This window comes from Mytilus galloprovincialis, chromosome 12 (assembly GCF_965363235.1).
Source record: "Mytilus galloprovincialis chromosome 12, xbMytGall1.hap1.1, whole genome shotgun sequence".
Lineage (NCBI taxonomy): Eukaryota > Metazoa > Mollusca > Bivalvia > Mytilida > Mytilidae > Mytilus > Mytilus galloprovincialis.
Window position 1 is genome coordinate 53,323,293 of NC_134849.1, and position 20,002 is coordinate 53,343,294.

A 20,002-nucleotide genomic window follows, 5' to 3' on the forward strand; every position below is an offset into this window, starting at 1 on the left:
CTGAAATAAAATGTAAAATCATTTCATAATTCAAGTTTTATATGGTATAACTGATTAGATAGAACAAATGATATGTTGATGGAAACCTTATGTTGAAGATAAAAAAAAATACGGTCAGTCATGCACAAATATTATCTTATATGTCCAAATGCATTTTTGTCTGACTGTTAAACTTTTGAAATGAGTAAATCAATTGGCTTTGTTTTTACCATAGTTTTAAACAAGAATGCATATGATGTAAGCTTTGGTTTAAGTTCTATAAACAAACAACTTCTCATAACTCAAAGTATCAGAAAAAAGAAAGTCTGTGTGTGACAGGTTCTAAAAGTCCACATTTATAATTTATATTACATGTATAATAAAGCATCAGACTTATATTTTTACATCATATTATTTGGAGTCTTCCATGCTCTTCAACTTGGTACTTTAAAAAAAACCTTTTAGCCTTTTTTAAAATTTTGTAGTCTAGTGTCACTTTCAATCTTTTATCTGTAATGAGTTTATTAAAAACCAGTAAAAAGTAAAATCCCAAAAATACTGAACTTAGAGGAAAATCAATTCGGAAAGTCCATAATCACATGGCAAAATCAACTAATAAAACGCATCAAAAACGAATGGACAAGAACTGTCATATTCCTGACTTGGTACAGGCATTTTCAAATGTAGAAAATGGTGGATTAAACCTGGTTTTATAGCGTTAACCCTCTCACTTTGATGACAGTCTCATCAAACTCTGTTATATTTACATTGATGCGTTAACTACAGTAAGAGTGTATATTTCTATTACCCGTGATTTTCCAATTTCACAACCCTTTAATCCAGCATACTTTAGTATATGTTGGCAAACCCTTGGACCAATTTCATTTTCGTTAATCCGTCTTAAAAAAGCAATCACTGAATATCTGAAAATAAAAGAATATTGTGAGAACTGGATGAAAAAAAACACAATAATTTTATGTTCAGACTATGACTAATTTTACTATTATTTTGATGAACACACATCAATTTAGAAAAATTCTTCTCAAAATTTATACCTACAATTAAAATAGAAAAGGATCAAGTCATTGTTTCTTAAATATAATAGTTCATTTTTTTCTTTTGTTTTCTAAGAATTCAAGAAATATCTCCCTTTTTCAATTGATTGTTATATCACATTTGATAACATTACTTATGTAACATTTTTAAAAGCCATACTTCAACAGTAATATTAATTAAACTTCATTTTTGAAATTCATGAAACTTTAAATTATCTCCCTTTTTCAATTTGATAATAACAATCATAATATTATCTTCCTATTTTAACAGACATACCTATGTATAAAGTCTTCAAAAGGCATCCTAGTTGGATATCCCAGTTTCCGTATCCTTGTAGTCTCCACTACTCCAGTACTTATCAACTGACTCAGTACAATTTTATCATCAAACTGGTGTGGATTTTGATTAGAATTTGGTTTTATACACCTAATAAAGTGTGGCTCTCCTTTGGCCATCTTCTTCATCAGCTTGGCTAAGGAATTCTAAAAAATAATGCATAATTGCCTATATAATCTGGTAGAGACAAACAATTATATAAAAATTCCATTTGGAAATAAGTTTTTACCATTAGGAGTTAAAAGTTTGTGTCTTATAACTCATTGTTTGTCTTTTAAAACAAACAGTTTTCTCTTAAAGCTGACATTTGAGAAATGATTAAATAATTCATGTGGTCCTTCATGTTGATGATGACATTGTTGTCTTCCAAAGAACTATACCATGTCTTCCAATTTTTGTACAATTGTACAGAATATAAATGAATATTGAACTTCAAACTTTCTTAATTTACAATAAATAAAACAGGAAAACTCATTTGCCTAAATTCTAGTACATGAATATTGTTATTTACATTTATACTTTTTCAAAAGGATACCCATGCTTTTTGCAGAGCCACTGCATTAAAAACCATTTGTGTTTATTTTTTAAAGTAGTTAAATATGTTAGAATACAACCAAAACAATTAGGTAAAATACACTAATAGAGTTAATTCCCCAAGTATTGTGTACCAGTCCAACTCCTTTAACAAAACAAATAATGGTACAAAATATGTTCATTTATTAGTTTTAATATATTTATTTATAGTGGACTGGAAAACAAGTTATTGCATTTTACTTATATGAATCCCTTTCCACTTTGCAGGTATTAGTGCTGCCTTGTAGCGGCATTTGTCTACTTTTTTCCCGAAATCTACAAGGGTGTCTTTTACATACAAGAGATATGGTTCTCTCTTAACATGGGTCAGCCGTTTATCATCCTCTTCTGATAGACATCATTGTTTCTAATGTTTATTTGTTATTCACTACACAAATCTGGGTAAGCTATTGCAAACACAAACACCAATTGACTAACTTACCCTGAAATAGGCACTGGCAGTAGTTACTGGTGGAGTATTGCTATCCACATGTTGACTGTCTTTTAATCTACAATACAAAACAATATCTATAATATATAGCATACATTTCTTCATTTGAATATTACCTGATGTCCACAAATAGGGGTAATTTTGCCTTTCCATTTAACGTTTTGATAATCCATCTATTTAAAATTGTATTAAAAAAATAACAGTTTGAACTGTGATCTATTTTTCCTAATAAGACCACTTGTATATATTTGATTGCATTTGGTAAAGAAAAAAGGAAGTTAATAAGTGATGGATGAAAACTGTTAATCATGTTCACATGATGCTTGAAACCAAACTTTAGGAACCTCTAATTGTTGAGCCTTCGACTTTAGTGGAAAAAGCGAGACTAAGCGATCCTACATTCCATCGTCGGTGTCGGCGGCAGCGGCGTCCACAAATATTAACTCTGTGTTAAAGTTTTTGAAATTTTAAAAACTTTCTTAAACCATACTGGATTTCTACCAAACTTGGACAGAAGCTTGTTTATGATCATAAGATAGTATCCAGAAGTATATTTTGTGAAAATAAAATTCTGTTTTTTCTGTATTTTACTTATAAATGGACTTAGTTTTTCTATGGGAAAACATTACTCACTCTGTGGTTTTTAAAAATTTTAATAACTTTCTTAAACTATCCTGGATTTCTACCAAACTTGGACAGAAGCTTGTTTATGATCATAAGATAGTATCCAGAAGTAAATTTTGAAAAGATAAAATTCCATTTTTTCTGTATTTTACTTATAAATGGACTTAGTTTTTTTTCCAGTTAACATTTACATCCATATAGTTAAAGTTTTTAAAACATTTATTAGATCCATAAGCTATCCTGGATTTTTTCCAAACTTGGACAGAAGCTTCTTACAATCAAAAGATAGTATCAAGTGGAATATTTTTATTGATTTTTTTCGCTCATTTTTGTTGAGCCTGCAATTTACAGCAAAAGTAGGCGAGACACTGAGTTCCATGGAACTCTTACAAATTTTTTATATATTGTTGGAGAAAATGTGATGAAAATTGTATACATAGCCATTCTGTGTAAGAAAAACACTTAAATGACAAAAATAGCCCACACATCAACACACCTTAAAGACATACATACTTGAATGAACTGCATATATAGATATACATGAGAAATATAGGGAACTATATTTCAGTGTGTATACATTTTGCAGATTTAGTTGATAGGGAGGCTTGTGCCTAAGGAAAGATTAAGAAGAAGTTCAAATCTTTCAAAAAATCTGTAAAAACTAGAAACCATATTTTACCTTCTCTGTAAATCTCTGCCTGCTCGCCTGGACAAAGTTTCTTCTCCAGCCAAAGCAGGTCTGTTTGGCATCTGCCATTCTGGGACAGACCACTGGTTTCTGTGTAAAGTATCTCTGGAAAAAAATGCAGATGCTAAGCTTCAAATGTCAAATACAAAAGATTTTTTTAAAATACTACAAAATAATTGAACGTTCAAACAAGTGTTATATCTCAATTTCATGGTATATCTCAAAACAGACAAGGCCTAACAAAATACTATAAAACAAGATAGTCTACTCACCCCTTTTTTAAGGTTCCTGCCTCTGACAATTGTGTTGTGAAGAGGTCTGTAATGAGTCTGTTTTGACTATTTTCCATTAGACTTTGGAAGTTTGTACCCAGTGTTTCTCTATTCTTCTCTATAAATCCTTCAGCTCTGTACACCACCTGTGTAAATTAAACCAAAAATTCAGTTAGATTGGAAAAAAAGGCTTTTGTACACTAGGATTTTTTTTATTGGGCAAGGGTTGGGAGGAACTAAAACAAAATAAACAGTTGTATGAGTGGTGAGATCCAAATTAATTTGAAGAATGCAAATTCTCATTATATTTTTTTACTTAATTTACATAGATGCAAATTTTATCCCTTTATATCTTTTAATCAATATGACTAAGATTTGTTTCAATATATTTTTTGACACATTTAAAGTGTGTCCATAGGACATGGATGTTTCCCCTGCTTGCATATAATTCATTATAAAGGGACAATGAACGCATCTAAGAACAGTAAAAGTGACGCTACCCAAATTATTACTGTATCTTTGATTTGTGGACTGGTATTTAGCATTGTATATAAGTTTCATAACATTTGGTTCCAGCAAACTTAAGTCAGAGAACAAAACAAATTTTGAGACATTCAGACATTCATTAATCTCTTTTCAGCGATTTGCCTACAAAACTATATAATTACCACATATTGTTATATTGAAGTTTAAGTATATTTGATTATCTCCCTTTAAACATGTTTTGGGCGGCGATGATACATGTATATTTTAATGCACATTGCTGGAATCTATATATATAGAGAATATCATATGGCTTTTTCAATATCGCACCCGAGACACCAATATAATCCCAAGAGCTCTACTCGAGGGATTATATGGGTTGAGGGTTGATACGGTGTGTGATATTGAAAAAGCCATATCATATACACTTTATTATATACATAACGTTATACCTCAAGTAGATGTTTTTTATGTGACATGACGTCATACAGATAAGGTTTGAAATGACGTCATACAGATTATAGGTTTGACATGACGTCATACAGATTAGAGTTTTGATAAAGCCTTGCACCAGTGACTGCAATCGATGACAAGACGTCATACAGATTAAAGGTGTGATAAAGCTTTTGCAACCGTGCTGATATCGATATCATCACGGGTGGCTGATACAGCATGCTTGCCATTGACTGTATTGCACATACAATTTATCTGTATTTACTACTAAGTATATAATAAATATAGATACTACCACTGCAGCGAGTGTGATACAATATTTATCCACTAGAAACATGTAAATTTTCAAATTTAAAACTCAGGGCTCGCTGAATAATATTTTAATTCAAGTATTAATAACAAGTGAAACTGCGAGCTACTGCTCACTGATGATACCCCCGCCGCAAGTGGATAATATTAATAGTGTAAAAATATGCAAGTGTTCGGTAAACAGGAAGTTGTCGAGTGATGAATCTGAAAACGCATCACACGGCATAGCTGACTTATATAAATCCTGAAACCAAATTTCAGAAATCCTTGTATTGTAGTTCCTGAGAAAAATGTGACGAAAATTTTCAACTTGGCTATCATGTGTAAAATCATACAAGTGTTCGGTAAACAGGAAGTTGTCGAGTGATGAATCTGAAAACGCATCACACAGTATAGCTGACTTATATAAATCCTGAAACCAAATTTCAGAAATCCTTGTATTGTAGTTCCTGAGAAAAATGTGACGAAAATTTTCAACTTGGCTATAATGTGTAAAATCAGACAAGTGTTCGGTAAACAGGAAGTTGTCAAGTGATGAATCTGAAAACGCATCACACGGTATGGCTGACATATATAAATGTTGATACCAAATTACAGAAAGGGTGGATGTGTAGTTCCTGAGAAAAATGTGACGAAAGTTTCATGGGACGGACTGACTGACGGACGGACGGACTGACGGACTGATGGACGGACGGACTGACGGACAGACAGAGGTAAAACAGTATACCCCCCCTTTTTTAAAGCGGGGGTATAATTAGTTATAAATGTTAACTTCATAATAAACTCAATACCTGTCCAGCAAAGTGAAGTATTGTGAAGACTGGATCTCGAGACTTTGACTTTTTGTAATAGCTGTTCTTCACAAAGTTTCTGTTTAATTTTTCTACAAAACTAATATCCATAGAGGTGGATAGACGACAGTCATCCTCCAGCATGGCAAATAATCCTACAGGTCTCTAAAAAATAAGTATTATGGATTTAAATATTATCAATGGAAAGTCATTTATGTAACAACAAACAATGTTTTTTTAATAAACAACACAAGGGAAGTAACCTTTTATAAATATATAACTATTTTCTCCAATTGGGGGATGCCTTTATAGAGGTTACAACTTGCAATAATGTCTTGAGTGACGTTTCTTTTTGTATGTAGTTTACTTGTATGAAAAAAAAATGTCATCTAAGACAATAAGCATATTTATATTACATGTACAACTTATTGTCTTTATTAACAATCCGTATTTTTTTATATTATTCTTAATGTTTAAGCATGTATCAAAAAGTGTTTACTCAGTAAAGTTATGCAGCCAAATTCTCCCAAGAAATTTCAGAGGCACCTAAAAGTTTATAATCAATTTATATTGAAGTAATAAAATTGATTATCTTTCAGATATAGGAAAAGGGTTATATGCACATCCTTGGGTAGTCTTTGCGCCTATCCCAAGTCAGGAGCCTCTGGCCTTTGTTAGTCTTGTATTACAGTCGACTCTCGTTATCTCGAAGTCAGCCGGACCAGAGAAAAATTTCGAGATACACATAGTTCGACTCAAACGAAAACCGGAAGTTTGACAGAACAAGGGACACAACTCTTGCTTAGCTTGGTAAAGCTAAAATAAATCCGGGTGAATATTGGAAGGAGATCGATATTCTGGTATCAAATCGATGTACTTGTATGTCAAGGTCTTTCATTATTATAATAACATTATTTTTACTTTTTCAATTGTTTCCGTTACAACCTTTTTCTATGGCTCTTATCCGAGAGAGTAATTTCCAATCAATAGTTCCGTTATTCAGGTCGTTTATAGTTGACAAAATTATTTATTCTTGGAGACAAGAGACTTTAGAAAATTTAGATTCCTCTTCATTTTGTTTTATCTCACTCTTTCTTTTCAAAAGAAAATACAACAAGATTAAAGACGCCGATTGAGTAGTTTTTAGGTGATCAACGGAAGTCATAATCCTTACTTTATACACACCCAAGCTCATTAGTGTAAATCACAATTAATTGTTTTGTAAACATTTTAAATACTTTTTCATGAACATTAACAATGCATCACTAATTATTTATAAAAAAATTATAAAAGATAATCTTAGGTAAACACTCGTGGAAATAGCATGTCATAAATCAATACAGTGGTCAGTGACTGGAAATTTAATTACACGTGTATTGTCAGGTTAACTCTTCAATCCATTTAAATGCCGGAGGTCATGTTTTGACATATGTGTACTAGTTCGAGATAAATAATGAATTTTTAATGCTTTTGTTAACCTTGGGATCGTAAATTTAGTTCGACTCAACCGAAATTTCGACTCATCCAATTTCGACTCATCAGGAGTCGAATTACATACATTTATATGGAACAAATTTCGGGACCACGTGAAAACTTCGACTCATCCGAAATTTCGAGTCAACCGAGCTCGAGACAACGACAGTTAACTGTATTTTAATTTTAGTTTCTCGTGTACAATTTGGAAATAAGTATGGCGTTCATTATTACTGAACTAGTATATATTTGTTTAGGGGCCAGCTGATGGACGCCTCCAGGTGAAGGAATTTCTCTCTTCATTGAAGACCTGTTGGTGACCTTCTGTTGTTGTTTTTTCTATAGTCTGGTTGTTGTCTCTTTGACACATTCCCAATTTCCATTCTCAATTTTATTTGACAAAATTTAGTCTAATCAAAAGTAATGTGGATTCATTATTATTCGTTGGATACCAATTTTTCACTGATTTCAGGAGTACAGATGAACAACGAAATCAAATGTTTAATGAATAACACATTTTTAATAGGCTTGTATGCTGACTTTGGAAAACATTGAAATAAAATATCCATGAACATGTAAGTTTTCCTTAATCCATGAAAATTGGTACCTACAAAAATAAATGAATCTACAGTTTACTGAAAAATGACAATAATTTATAAATACTTGATTATCCAAAAGGGCATGGGAATAAAAAAAAAATATACCCTGAACGCAATTATTTATACCTGTAAAAACAGTTCCAATATTTCCTTGTTATTTGTGAATTTGATTTTAGGTGGTTTTATTCCCTCTGCTTCGTACGCCACCATCTCTGCAGTGAACACAGCTTGGTTAAAATAATTCTGTATCTGTTCATTGGCTACATTTATACACAACTGTTCAAAACTGTTGATGGGGAAGTTCTCAAACCCAGCCATATCAAGGATACTTATAACTCCTACAGGGTATCTCCTAAAATGTACATGAGGTAAAGTATAACAGAGGTTAACTCAGGTTATAAAACCAAATTTCTTAGATAATGTTTTTCTCCATCTTAACTTCAACTTATATTAGAAAATAAACTTCATTTTCTGTTTTATCATAAGAAATAAACTTGTTTTCTGCTCTTGGTGGGGTTACAATTAACATGCATACTAATAGTCTCTTTGACACATTCCCCATTTCCATTCTCAATTGTATTGAACTCAATAAGTATTAAGGGAGATGTTTGGTATATATCAATGACACAAAAAAAAAACACATCAAGTATTCAGTTTTGAAAAAATAAATAAATGTCCTAAGAGATATCATCCATGAAATCATATATTGTTCATAGCTGGATGGCACTTTGAAAAAGGTGTCACAACTTTAAGCATTAAGGTGGTACCTAACACTACAGGGAGATAACTCTGTTAAGTCAGCTAAACTTTTTAATTACATTGTGTTGTAAAATAAATATTAAGCTTCTCAATGATCAAAATTGGTGTTTGTCAAAGTGCTATATAACCAGTGTAATTTTTCTGACAAAACAGTTGGTTCAAAATTTTTGAAATTTTTATATTTTTGTTAAATGGTCAAAGTAAATACTTTGACAAAATTTTATGAAAATTTAATGAGCCAAATTAATTTTAGTGAAAGTGTTGGGTACCACCTTAATTTCCAATCTCACTTAAATTTTTACAGTTTATACAATAAAACATACTGTGGATTCATTTATTTTTGTGCGTATTAATTTTCGTGGATTGAAGAAAGCCAGCAATTTTAGTGGATATTTGAATTCATGGTTTTGTCAGGGGAGGATCCAGCCATTTTAGAAAAGGGGGGGGGGAGGGGTTCCCAACCCAGGATAAAGGGGGGGGGTTCCAGCTATATATCCCCATTCAAATGCATTGATCGGCCAAAAAAAAGGGGGTTCCAACCGTGGACCCCCCTGGATCCGCCAATGGTTTTGTCAATATCTGCATACAAAGCCTATAGACAATGGGTAATTCATTAAAACCATGAAAATTGGTATCCAACAAATAATAATGAATCCACAGTAGCCCATAGTTAAAATTTTGAAGTGCCTTCACTGGATCCCATAGATATAAGAAGATGTGGTAATGAGTGCCAATGAGACAACTAGGAATATGCTGTTGGAAACACTTTAGGTAATGACAATGTTTTCTACAGACTTTAAAACATTGAGATATACTATGAATTCATTCTTATTATTCATGGGATACTATTTTTTGTGGGTTTTATTGGTACAGGTGAACCACAATTTCAAAAGTTCAACAAATAACTGACTTTCTATAGGTTTAATTGTTATGCAGAGATTGCCAAAACCATGAAATCAAATATCCACAAAAATTCAAGTTTTCTTCAATCCACGAAAAATTGATACCCATGAAAATAATTGAATCCACAGTACCACTAGGTTTCTGTCTAGACACAGTACCACTAGGTTTCTGTCTAGACACAGTACCACTAGGTTTCTGACTATTTTGACCTTACGTATCATATTCTACATGTAACATGAGGTTAATCTGTTGTATCATCCAACTGAATAATCGACTGTAGATTGTCTTAGCTAAGGCATCTCTTCCATCATTGGCCTCAGGAACAGTCTTTAACTTTACTATTCTTTCTCCTACAAAGGGACACAACTAAATTATAATCTGTGAACTAAAATATAGTGTCTTCAAGATAACTGTATAAACAAGATTTTGTTTGATTGCCAATGAGACAAATCTCCATCCAAGTTACAATGTATAAAGAGTTAACAATTATAGGTCAATGAATGGATACTTTCTTGATTAATGTGTCCTGATCTCACACAAAATTATTTGAATTGTTACAAATAGCTTGTTTTTGACATAAGTTTATAATCCGATAGGTGTTGAATGCAGACTTAGCTGGATATGCTGAGTTTTTAGGAACACACTATCCCCATCACATTAAAAAGACAGCTCATATTGTTCAGTAAGCATTTAGCTTTCAGTATTGGTTGTTTTGTACTAGGGATGGGAACGGAAGGTCCAGCACTCGATTACAGTTTTGCCATCCCTATTATTTTATACATATACAGAACTGTTTTCTTTTTTATTTTGTTTTAGAAGTTTGAGACTTGTAGTTGTACAATTCTGATTTTTAGAGTTATCTCCCTGTAGTGTTCTGTACAACCTTAAAACATTACTTTATACAATCATTTTACAGTGTATCTGTCTAAAGAATTAAATGACCAGGTTTGCAATCATTCTGCTGTAAAGGTAAACAACCCAAATTGTAAAAAAAGCCTCCTTATTTAGAAAATTGATCAAAACCTTACCTCTTACCCATGCAGTATTGGCCAATAACTTTGTTACTAGGTCTTCTGGTTGTAAGGACAGTAATACTGAAGCTAAAAAGAAAAGGAGAAAGATATAATATGCATACGCATGTATACAATTACAACAATAATATAAATAGATACTAGAGGCAGTTTAAGGAAATTCAATTCCCATATTGCCTAAGTTTGGGGACCCTCAGCATGTTCATAACTTTTTTTCTAAATCCTGGACGCACATCTATTAACTGTATTGTGAACCTTAGAATCTTAAATTCACAACTATACATACCATTCAATTCAGTTTAGTGTTGTCTACTACATTTCAGAAAATTTAATAATCAGGCATTAAAAATTTCCAGAAAATGTCTAATCTACACAAATACTGTGGATTCATTATTATTCGTTGGATACCAATTTTCGTGGGTTTTGTGGGTACAAGTGAACCACAAATTCAAATGTTCAACGAATAACACATATTCTATAGACTTTGTATGCAGAGATTGACAAAACCACGAAATCAAATATCCACGAAAATGCTGGTTTTCCGAAATCCATGGAAATTGATACCCACGAAAATAAATGAATCCACAGTATATTAATTTTGTGGTTCTTAACCCTACCTTACATCTGTTCTTACCTGCATCAATCTCATTTTCATTGAGTATAATAACTTGTCCTGATTCTGGTTCCTGTACAAACTCTATGTTACACAGGTGAAGGATGCCAGACATAATGGCTAAAATCAAATCTACATCCTAGAAGAAAAACAAAAAGTTGAAATTACCAAATAAATAATGGCTCTTTAATAAATAAAGATCTATAATATAATCATCTTCATTTTCAATCAATATCAAAATGTTTAAATCATCAATGTTAAACTTATTATACAGTATTTGTTTTGTTCATTGTTGAAGACTCTAAGGTGACCTATAGTTGTTAATTCTGCCTCATTTGTCTCTGGTGTCGAGTTTATACTATTCTAAAATATTTTTAATAAATTATTTCTAAACTTCCCTGCTGATTGACGGTTCTAAAAGTGCATGAAACTTTAATAATGCAGGGATACAGACATGCCTTTTATCTGATAAATGATGTCATCAAGTCATGCAAATTGACAACCTTTTTCAGTGAAAGACATAATTCAACAAGAATGTGTCCATAGTACACGGATGCCCCACTCGCACTATCATTTTACATGTTCACTGGACTGTAAAATTGGGGTCAATACTTTAATTTGGCATTAAAATTAGAAAGATCAAATCATAGTTAACATGTGTACTAAGTTTCAAGTTGATTGGACTTCAACATCATTAAAAACTACCTCGACCAAAAACTTTAACCTGAAGCGGGACGAATGAACGGACGAACGAACGGACGAACGAACGGTCGAACGGACGCACAGACCAGAAAACATAATGCCCCTCTACTATCGTAGGTGGGGCATAATAAATAGACCTTTGTGCAATCATACCATATCTTCTTATTTATAATATAGTACTGACCATGCTAGGGCTGTTTAATCAGTCAAGGTTGTTAAAAGCTTCTGTCATCTTCCTTTTTATTAAGAAAGTGAAATATAAATAAAGTCACTTGTTTTATAAGCATGATCCCAAGATACTAAATTTACAAGTCTGTTATATTATTACCTGTTCTGAAAATCCAACGGCTTTCATTGTGTGTTTGATATCAACCATCATTTCATTATATCTTTGGTAGTCTTCATTACTGGTAAATACTGGTGTACCATCTCCTGGGTCAACTAACCTGTTAATATTTAGGAATTACAAACAAAAGTGAACCATCTGTAGTACCGTAGAGTCCCTGAAGTTATAATGCAAGGTCTCTATGATAAAGTACATAAAATGTAACAAGAGGCTGTCACAACGACAGCAAACCGGATTTATTAATATCCATTTGTGTCCTGGCAATATCACAAGAACCATTACTGATGAATGGTGAAAGTGAAAATCGTCAATATCAAATTTGACCTCCATTTTGTCATCAGTATCAACATCTTAAAATTTGAAAAGCTTAGATTGAATGGTTCATGAGTAAATGCAACAACGTGAATTGAAACACCATTTCACAATCTTTCAAGAACCATAACTCCTGAACGGTAAAAGTCAAAATCGTCATTATTGAACTTGACCTCTAATTTGCCATTAGTAACAACATATAAAAATTTCAAAAGCTTTGGTTGAATGGTTCATGAGAAAATGCATGGACACGACTGGAAACACCATTTTTCAATCTTTCAAGAACCATAACTCCTGAAAGGTAAAAGTCAAAATCGTCATTATTGAACTTGACCTCTATTTTGTCATTAGTAACAACATATTAAAATTTGGGAAGCTTTGATAAAACAGTTCATGCATAAATGCACGGACACGAGTGGAAACACCATTTTTCAATCTTTCAAGAACCACAACTCCTGAACGGTAAAAGTCAAAATCGTCATTATTGAACTTGACCTCCATTTTGTCATCAGTAACAACATATTAAAATTTGGGAAGCTTAGGTAGAACAGTTTATGCGTAAATGCACGGACACAACAAACTCCATTTTTCAATCTTTCAAGAACCATAACTCCTGAACGGTAAAAGTCAAAATCGCCATTATAAAACTTGACCTTCATTTAGTTGTCAGTAACAACATATTTAAATTTTAAAAGCTTTGGTTGAACGGTTCATGAGTTAATGCACGGACAACATTTGATTGCCGCCCGCCCGCCCGCCGTACATCCCCAAATCAATAACCGACATTTTTGTCACAAAAATCCGGTTAAAAAGTCTTATAACAACAACACTTTAATAAGAACCACTACAGAAAATTTATTGATCTACATGTCAGGGCTCGACATTAACGTTTGTCCGATTGTCCGGGACAAGTGGACACAGGTGTCGGGCAAGTATATTCACCATACTACTTGTCCGATGGGACAAGTGAAAAATCGAGGTCAAATAAAAATAGATCAAATTCAAGACTTATACATTCCCAAAAATATGAATGATTGTTTTATTCATACTAAATGAAATAAATATTCATTGATTGAACCAGAGACATATAAAACTTGTATAATATGTCTCTGATTTGGAGTATTTGAACATGCTGGCAGCCATTGACCAGGGGAATATAAGTAAGAGGAAAGAAACCAACGTTAATGTATCTTCTTAGTATAAGCCTCTTTGTATTAGGAGCACCTCCATATGGAGTTTTACCTCAACTTTAAAATTTTAAATTAAAGTATGTTTCATTTGCTTTTGCTTTTATGCATAACAATACATTAAAAGAGGCTTTATTTAATAAGATCTATTAGGCCAACCTTAAAAATATGTTTGTTTGCAGTTTTCCGACTGTACCTTCAGACTGAAGGGTCGGTAGGTAGGAAAAATATTTTATTTTATCAGCCAAAATACAGTTTAAACAAGCAGTTACACTAAACCAAGTTTCTTGTGAAGAAAAAAAAACATTTTAAAACAACAAACACTGGACATGCTGAAACCAACATCAAATGGACAGGCATTTTCAGATAAAAAACTTTTTAACCAAAACTGAAACTTTAACATAGTGTCATTATCCAATTTATGACATAAAATATCGTATAATTATTAAATACTGGAACACTTATAAACAAGGAATGTCATTATGACTAGAACTGTTTTAAAGAAATATATTCAGACATGTATGCTTCTTGACTAGAATGTTTTCATGAGTAGAGTATCATCATCAGAAAAATGTAGATATTAAAGATTTATAAGACAATGTAAAAATGTATTAATGAGTGTATTTTTAATAAAAAAAAAAAAAAATAACCATTGAATCTTTCTCAATTGAAAAAAAGGCAACTTGAAAAAAAAGTATTAAGACATTCGACTGTTTTCATATTTCTAACAATATTTAATAGGGCTCTTCACGGTTAGTTCGGCCATATTGGATAGGGGGCAGATTTTTAGGAAGGAGGTGGAAATGGTATGAAAGTGTGGGAAATCCTATGTGTGTTTCCAAGCAACAGCTCTGTTTTAATGATGTTTTTCAGTATTTTTCACACCATTTTTACCTCTATTATGAAAATCTGCCCCTATCCAATATGGCCGAACTAACCGTGAAGAGCCCTATTATATGTGATAAGGTTATATTTTTGCCAGGCTTTAAATGAAAACCAAAGAAATCTAAAGTTTGGGGTGAAATCCATAGCACCCCATTAAAAGTAAATGGTCTAGTGTACTGAAATGTTTTTAATGCATAAAAAATTGGGCGCATAGCTCCTAAGGACATGTTTTAATTGAATTCACACAGGCCACACAGTTTGGGTATATTTAATATTGTAAGAAACAGTATAACTGCAATGAGTGGGGCTGAGCCCCCCTTATCCTAAAGGAGCATACTCATTGCAATCGAAGATAGATTTAATATAGAGAGAGTATATTTATTTTTCAAGCTAACCATTCATTTTCTCTACATCTTTGTGTAGTTTAGGGTTGCTTCTTATTGATTTGGCATGATCTATATCCATTAACATTTCAAATGAGCCCATTTCTCCATACAGGCGTGTTTACAGATATCCACGAAGATTTAAGTCACAGAGGAGTGGTTTCATCTTTGTGTCTTCACAACAATTTGTAAAAAATATGCCATACTTCAAGCTGCTGTCGAATTATTTAACCACTGAAATTGGTTCCATAAAGTCAGTCTCCACAGATTCTGTACCCGATTTGTTTGAGACAGAATGGTTATCGTGTCAGTTATGAATATCCGCTGCATCATCGTCAATGATATCATCACACATCATTACATGTGCCTGAATCTGTATAAACAGTTTACTAATAAACTTTTTTGTTTGTTATTTGTCTTAAAATTGACACGAGACGACAGCGTAAAGTACTCCTCCGTGACTTCATGGATACCTGTAAACAATTTCCATGTGCTTTATCATTAAATGGTAACATGAACGCTTGACGGGAAGCTAAGAAAAACCGAACTTGAAATGCGTAATTGACCCAGACTTTAAATCATTTCCGGAAAGGACCCAAAGTTCCGGATCGCGTCAATAGAAGTATTAAAAAAAATTTATAGCAATAAAATTTTCACAGTCAGGAGGATTTTCAAGGGTCGGTCGGTAAACTGCAAACAAACAATATTTTAATTTAAGCCTTATATAAAAATTTAAGATGAAAAAAAAAAAAAAAATCTAAAAAGGCAGATTTTTTAGTGAAATGTTTCATGTACTTCATGATCATATATCAATGTATATATACAAATCAAAATAAATTGTAAAAGCTTGTTTTGACACCCATCAATAAATTAAAAAGTTTTAATCATATACAAGGTGGCCAGGTGTATTAACATCCTTGGTTTAACCCATACCACTACTACAGAATGAATACTGAGGTCCATAGGAGAAGAAATGATGATTTAATGATCGACACATGATAGTGACATTGAGTCAGAGAACTCACATACCTGTCAACTGACCTGTATTCTGCGTGTGTGACCCGAGATTTTCACAATTCTGAGGGATCACTCGGAACACCCGCCGGGTCATTGAAATAACCCGGAAATTCCGAAAATGACCCGATTTCATCCGTATTTCTTAGCCTTGAGATTGATTTCATAAGTAATATTCCTTTGAAATACCGGCAAATTCGTAATTCTTCCATGAACAGGAAGTTCATCTAGCTATGTAAACTGTCAACTTAAGTGACCCATTAAGTGCATGGCTTCACTTGACAGCTTTGGTGTCAAACACACTGTTAATTAACACTAATTACCTTATCTTTAGGTCGTAAATAAATTGCACCATAATTTGGTTTACAAACTGAACTAGAGTTACTTCCCCTTATTTGTCACCATTCAAAATTATTCCTTATATTTACGTTTTATGGGTGAAAAAGATTAAATCATAAAAATATAAAATTCAAATACATATTGAAAAATAACTTTTCATTATTTTTATACCTTTATACAATTTTTTAAAAAAAGTTGAAAATTATTTTTTTACATTTATACTTCCTTTAACCATTTGTTAACTGTATTACTATATTTTATCATAGTCTAATTTCCTTGTTACACCGACCGTGCGAGGGCTGTATAGCCAGTCAAGGTCGTTAAACACCACCACATATATTTCCTTGTTAAATGGAAAATCTTGTGGTTAAAGGCTATATAGTCAATAGTCTCAAACATTTAAGAATTACATTAAATTCTATAGTGTTTGATGATTGTAGTATTTTTTCTCAAAAAGTAAAGCACATAAGACTGAGTTACACAATTTATAAAAATCTTTAAAAGTTAATGAAATAATATTTTATTAGATTTAAAATGACTTAACAAAGTGAACATGCATTGATGTTTTGGTATCTTTGATATACATTATAAGAAAATGTACCATAAATATCGAAAAAGTTCGTACACATTATGACCTGAGATTTGATTCTTCAATGCAGGTCATGACCTGCATTTTCATCGTCACAGGTTGACAGGTATGAACTCAGTCTTGCAAAAAATCTTTCAGTCATAAATAATGAAATGTATTTTGATGTGGTATTCATATTACATTACAAAATGCTCCCTTTATTAGGTACAATCAAAGCGCAATTGTTATTATTGCATAAATCATCAATATGTAAGATTTTCAATTATGAATTCGGACAAGTGAGCTAAGAGTTCGGACAAGTTGATTTTCTTGCAACTTGTCCGAAGGGACAAGTTAGAAAAAATGATAATGCAGAGGCCTGCATGTATCCTGATTAAGGTGCTCTATGCACCTAAACATGTAGATAAGTACTTTCTGTAGCAGTCCATAAAGTGTTCTAATTATAAGACTTTCTACATATTTACATTCATGTTTAATATGATGTTACTTTGTCATTAAAACATAATTCTACTATAAAAGTACATCTTGGAGTGAGAATAATCTGTTCCAGAGGATCATTCCATCAAAAATTAAAAAGAATACAAGAGGGAAGGACGAGTTTTATTTAAGAACTTGTATCATGGCCAATACATTTATGGTTATACATGCATTCAATATACACTTTCTCAAAATAAAAGATCCATGTGTCTGAGGACTAAAGCTTGCTTTTTAGGTGCCAGTCTTTGTAAGAATCAGGCAATTTAAGTAAAAATTAAAACATGATTAGAAAAAACCCACCGAGCTAATCATGCTATTTAATACTAACCATCATCCTGAGTTAAAAAGTATTAGTCTTTCGTTTGTGTGTGTCTGGTAATATCAAATAACTTGGTTAGAAAATTGGTTAGATTGATAGCAAATTACAGAGTTATCTCCCCTTATTCGTTAATTTCTAGTGCATTTCAACCAAATTGTATCTTCTATTACCAGAACAGAAAATGGAAATGAATGTTATTTTTGTGCATAACTTAACATATTATGAACTGAAATCAATGTCAAATAGGGTGATGTTTTTTTGTCATGTTTTCACCACTGCCTGATTCTTAGGCAGACTGGCACTTAATTAAAATGGGCAAACGGAAAGACAGAAAGTTACAAGTGGCGTATGGTTAATGGTAACAATTAATGCCCACTTACAGAAAGAACTCGCATTCTGATATCTGATACAAATATATATCCCTGAAATCTTAATAAAAAAAAATGCATTTTTGTCCTTCCTAAAATACTCAATAACAAATGAACACTATAATTTATGTATTTACAGTATTTATTGATCTTAGAAAGAGTGAGGGGTTTAACATGGGAAAACAACCTCTACTTTCACTTATATTTCAAGACAGCACAAATGCATGGTATATTATATCAAATAATTACCTATTAAATAAAGCCAACAATTTCTATTATTATACCTTACATAATATATTACAAACAATTCTATTGGATAACAACTTATCACATGACATGGAATAATTCGGTTAATTTTCATTTAATTGCAAGGGAGGACGAATAACCTTTAAAATTTTAACCCTATTATTCACTGGTGAATAATCTTTTTATTATCTAGATTTGAACTGGAGTTATCTACCATGAAAATGACGTCACAAATGTAAATAAACAAGATGGCAGCGTTGACATTACACTGACAGCCCATCGAGAGAAGAGGAAATAAGGCTTTGGAAATGAAGAGTGCCAGCAGCCGATATGACATTACACTGACAGCCCATTGAGAGACGAGGAAATAAGGCTTTGGAAATGAAGAGTGCCAGCAGCCGATATGATATCTCTTATAAACGGTCCTTTCAGGGCCATTAATATTATACAAAAAGATTCTACCCGTGTTGTACATCCGAGAAATTCTAGAACACAAATGTATTTTCCGGTGATATTTTCAAACGTCAGCATGTGTTTGCTATGCATAAAATATAGTAAGTGTTCAAAAGGCCCTTCCACTGTTAGTTTGGTATAATAAAACAATTGTGGCCCTACGAATCGATAAATATCCAAAATTGACAACCCTGAAAACTAATTTCAGGCTACGCCCTCATTGAAATAACCTTGTTGACAATTTTAGATATTCACCTTTTTAACAGGCCATAATTGTATATTAATAGAATTTAAGCTATCTGGGGCCCTGTTTAAACAATATTTTGTACCTGTATGATTCTGGTCTGTCTGCTAAGAAATATCTTTTCCTTTCATATTTATTCAATCCTGCTACCATACAGTAAAAAATATGGAAAGTTCTCTCTCTGTCTGAAGTATGGACCAATCGACTTTTCTCTAACATATGTTCTGTCACTTTTGCTGGAAGTCAAATATTCAACATAATAAAACCAATAGTATATTTTCAACACTAACTGCACTAACAAACATGACAAACTGTGTAAAAATTAACAGCTCTAGAATATCTTTAATGAAATGTGTAGCATGTATTTGTACTTATGTTGTGCTGTTATACCACTGTCCCAGGCTAGAGAAGGTTGAGTGCTCTAAAACATATATAGCCCTGCTGCTCTGTGAGTTCCCTTCCCAAGTCAGGAGTCTGTAATTCAGTGGTTTTCATTGGTTCATTTCTGTCATAATTGTTTACTGTAAATTGTTTTTTTATCATAAGCTGAAGCAGATTATGTTGTTCTTGTTCAAACGGTTTCATTTTTCATTTAGGAGCCTTTTAAAACCTAACTTATATACAATATGGGTTCCTTTCTACGATGAAGGCCTAATATGGTGGCCTATATTTGCTTATATCCACTTCATTTAATTCTGGTAAATAGTATCGCTATGAGCTATATATATAACATGTACTATCTTAA

At 32.4% G+C, this 20,002-nt stretch overlaps 1 protein-coding gene across 2 annotated transcripts in view; it reads right to left on the reverse strand.

The window, feature by feature from the left end:
- The window catches only part of LOC143054227 (myosin-IIIb-like), a 56,426-nt gene that overhangs the window by 18,200 nt on the left and 18,224 nt on the right, over window positions 1–20,002 (reverse strand). The window contains exons 6-17 of one of the 2 annotated variants that reach the window (XM_076227155.1): window positions 19,343–19,493; window positions 12,424–12,541; window positions 11,415–11,532; window positions 10,778–10,849; window positions 9,964–10,099; window positions 8,214–8,439; window positions 6,016–6,180; window positions 3,980–4,125; window positions 3,699–3,812; window positions 2,387–2,453; window positions 1,312–1,517; window positions 788–902 (exon numbers count right to left, since the gene is read on the reverse strand). In XM_076227155.1, coding sequence (XP_076083270.1) covers window positions 788–902; window positions 1,312–1,517; window positions 2,387–2,453; window positions 3,699–3,812; window positions 3,980–4,125; window positions 6,016–6,180; window positions 8,214–8,439; window positions 9,964–10,099; window positions 10,778–10,849; window positions 11,415–11,532; window positions 12,424–12,541; window positions 19,343–19,493 — 1,634 coding nt within the window. Of the gene's footprint in view, window positions 1–787; window positions 903–1,311; window positions 1,518–2,386; window positions 2,454–3,698; window positions 3,813–3,979; window positions 4,126–6,015; window positions 6,181–8,213; window positions 8,440–9,963; window positions 10,100–10,777; window positions 10,850–11,414; window positions 11,533–12,423; window positions 12,542–13,802; window positions 13,907–19,342; window positions 19,494–20,002 lie in introns of those variants that run through there. The other variant, XM_076227156.1, reaches the window with a different exon arrangement.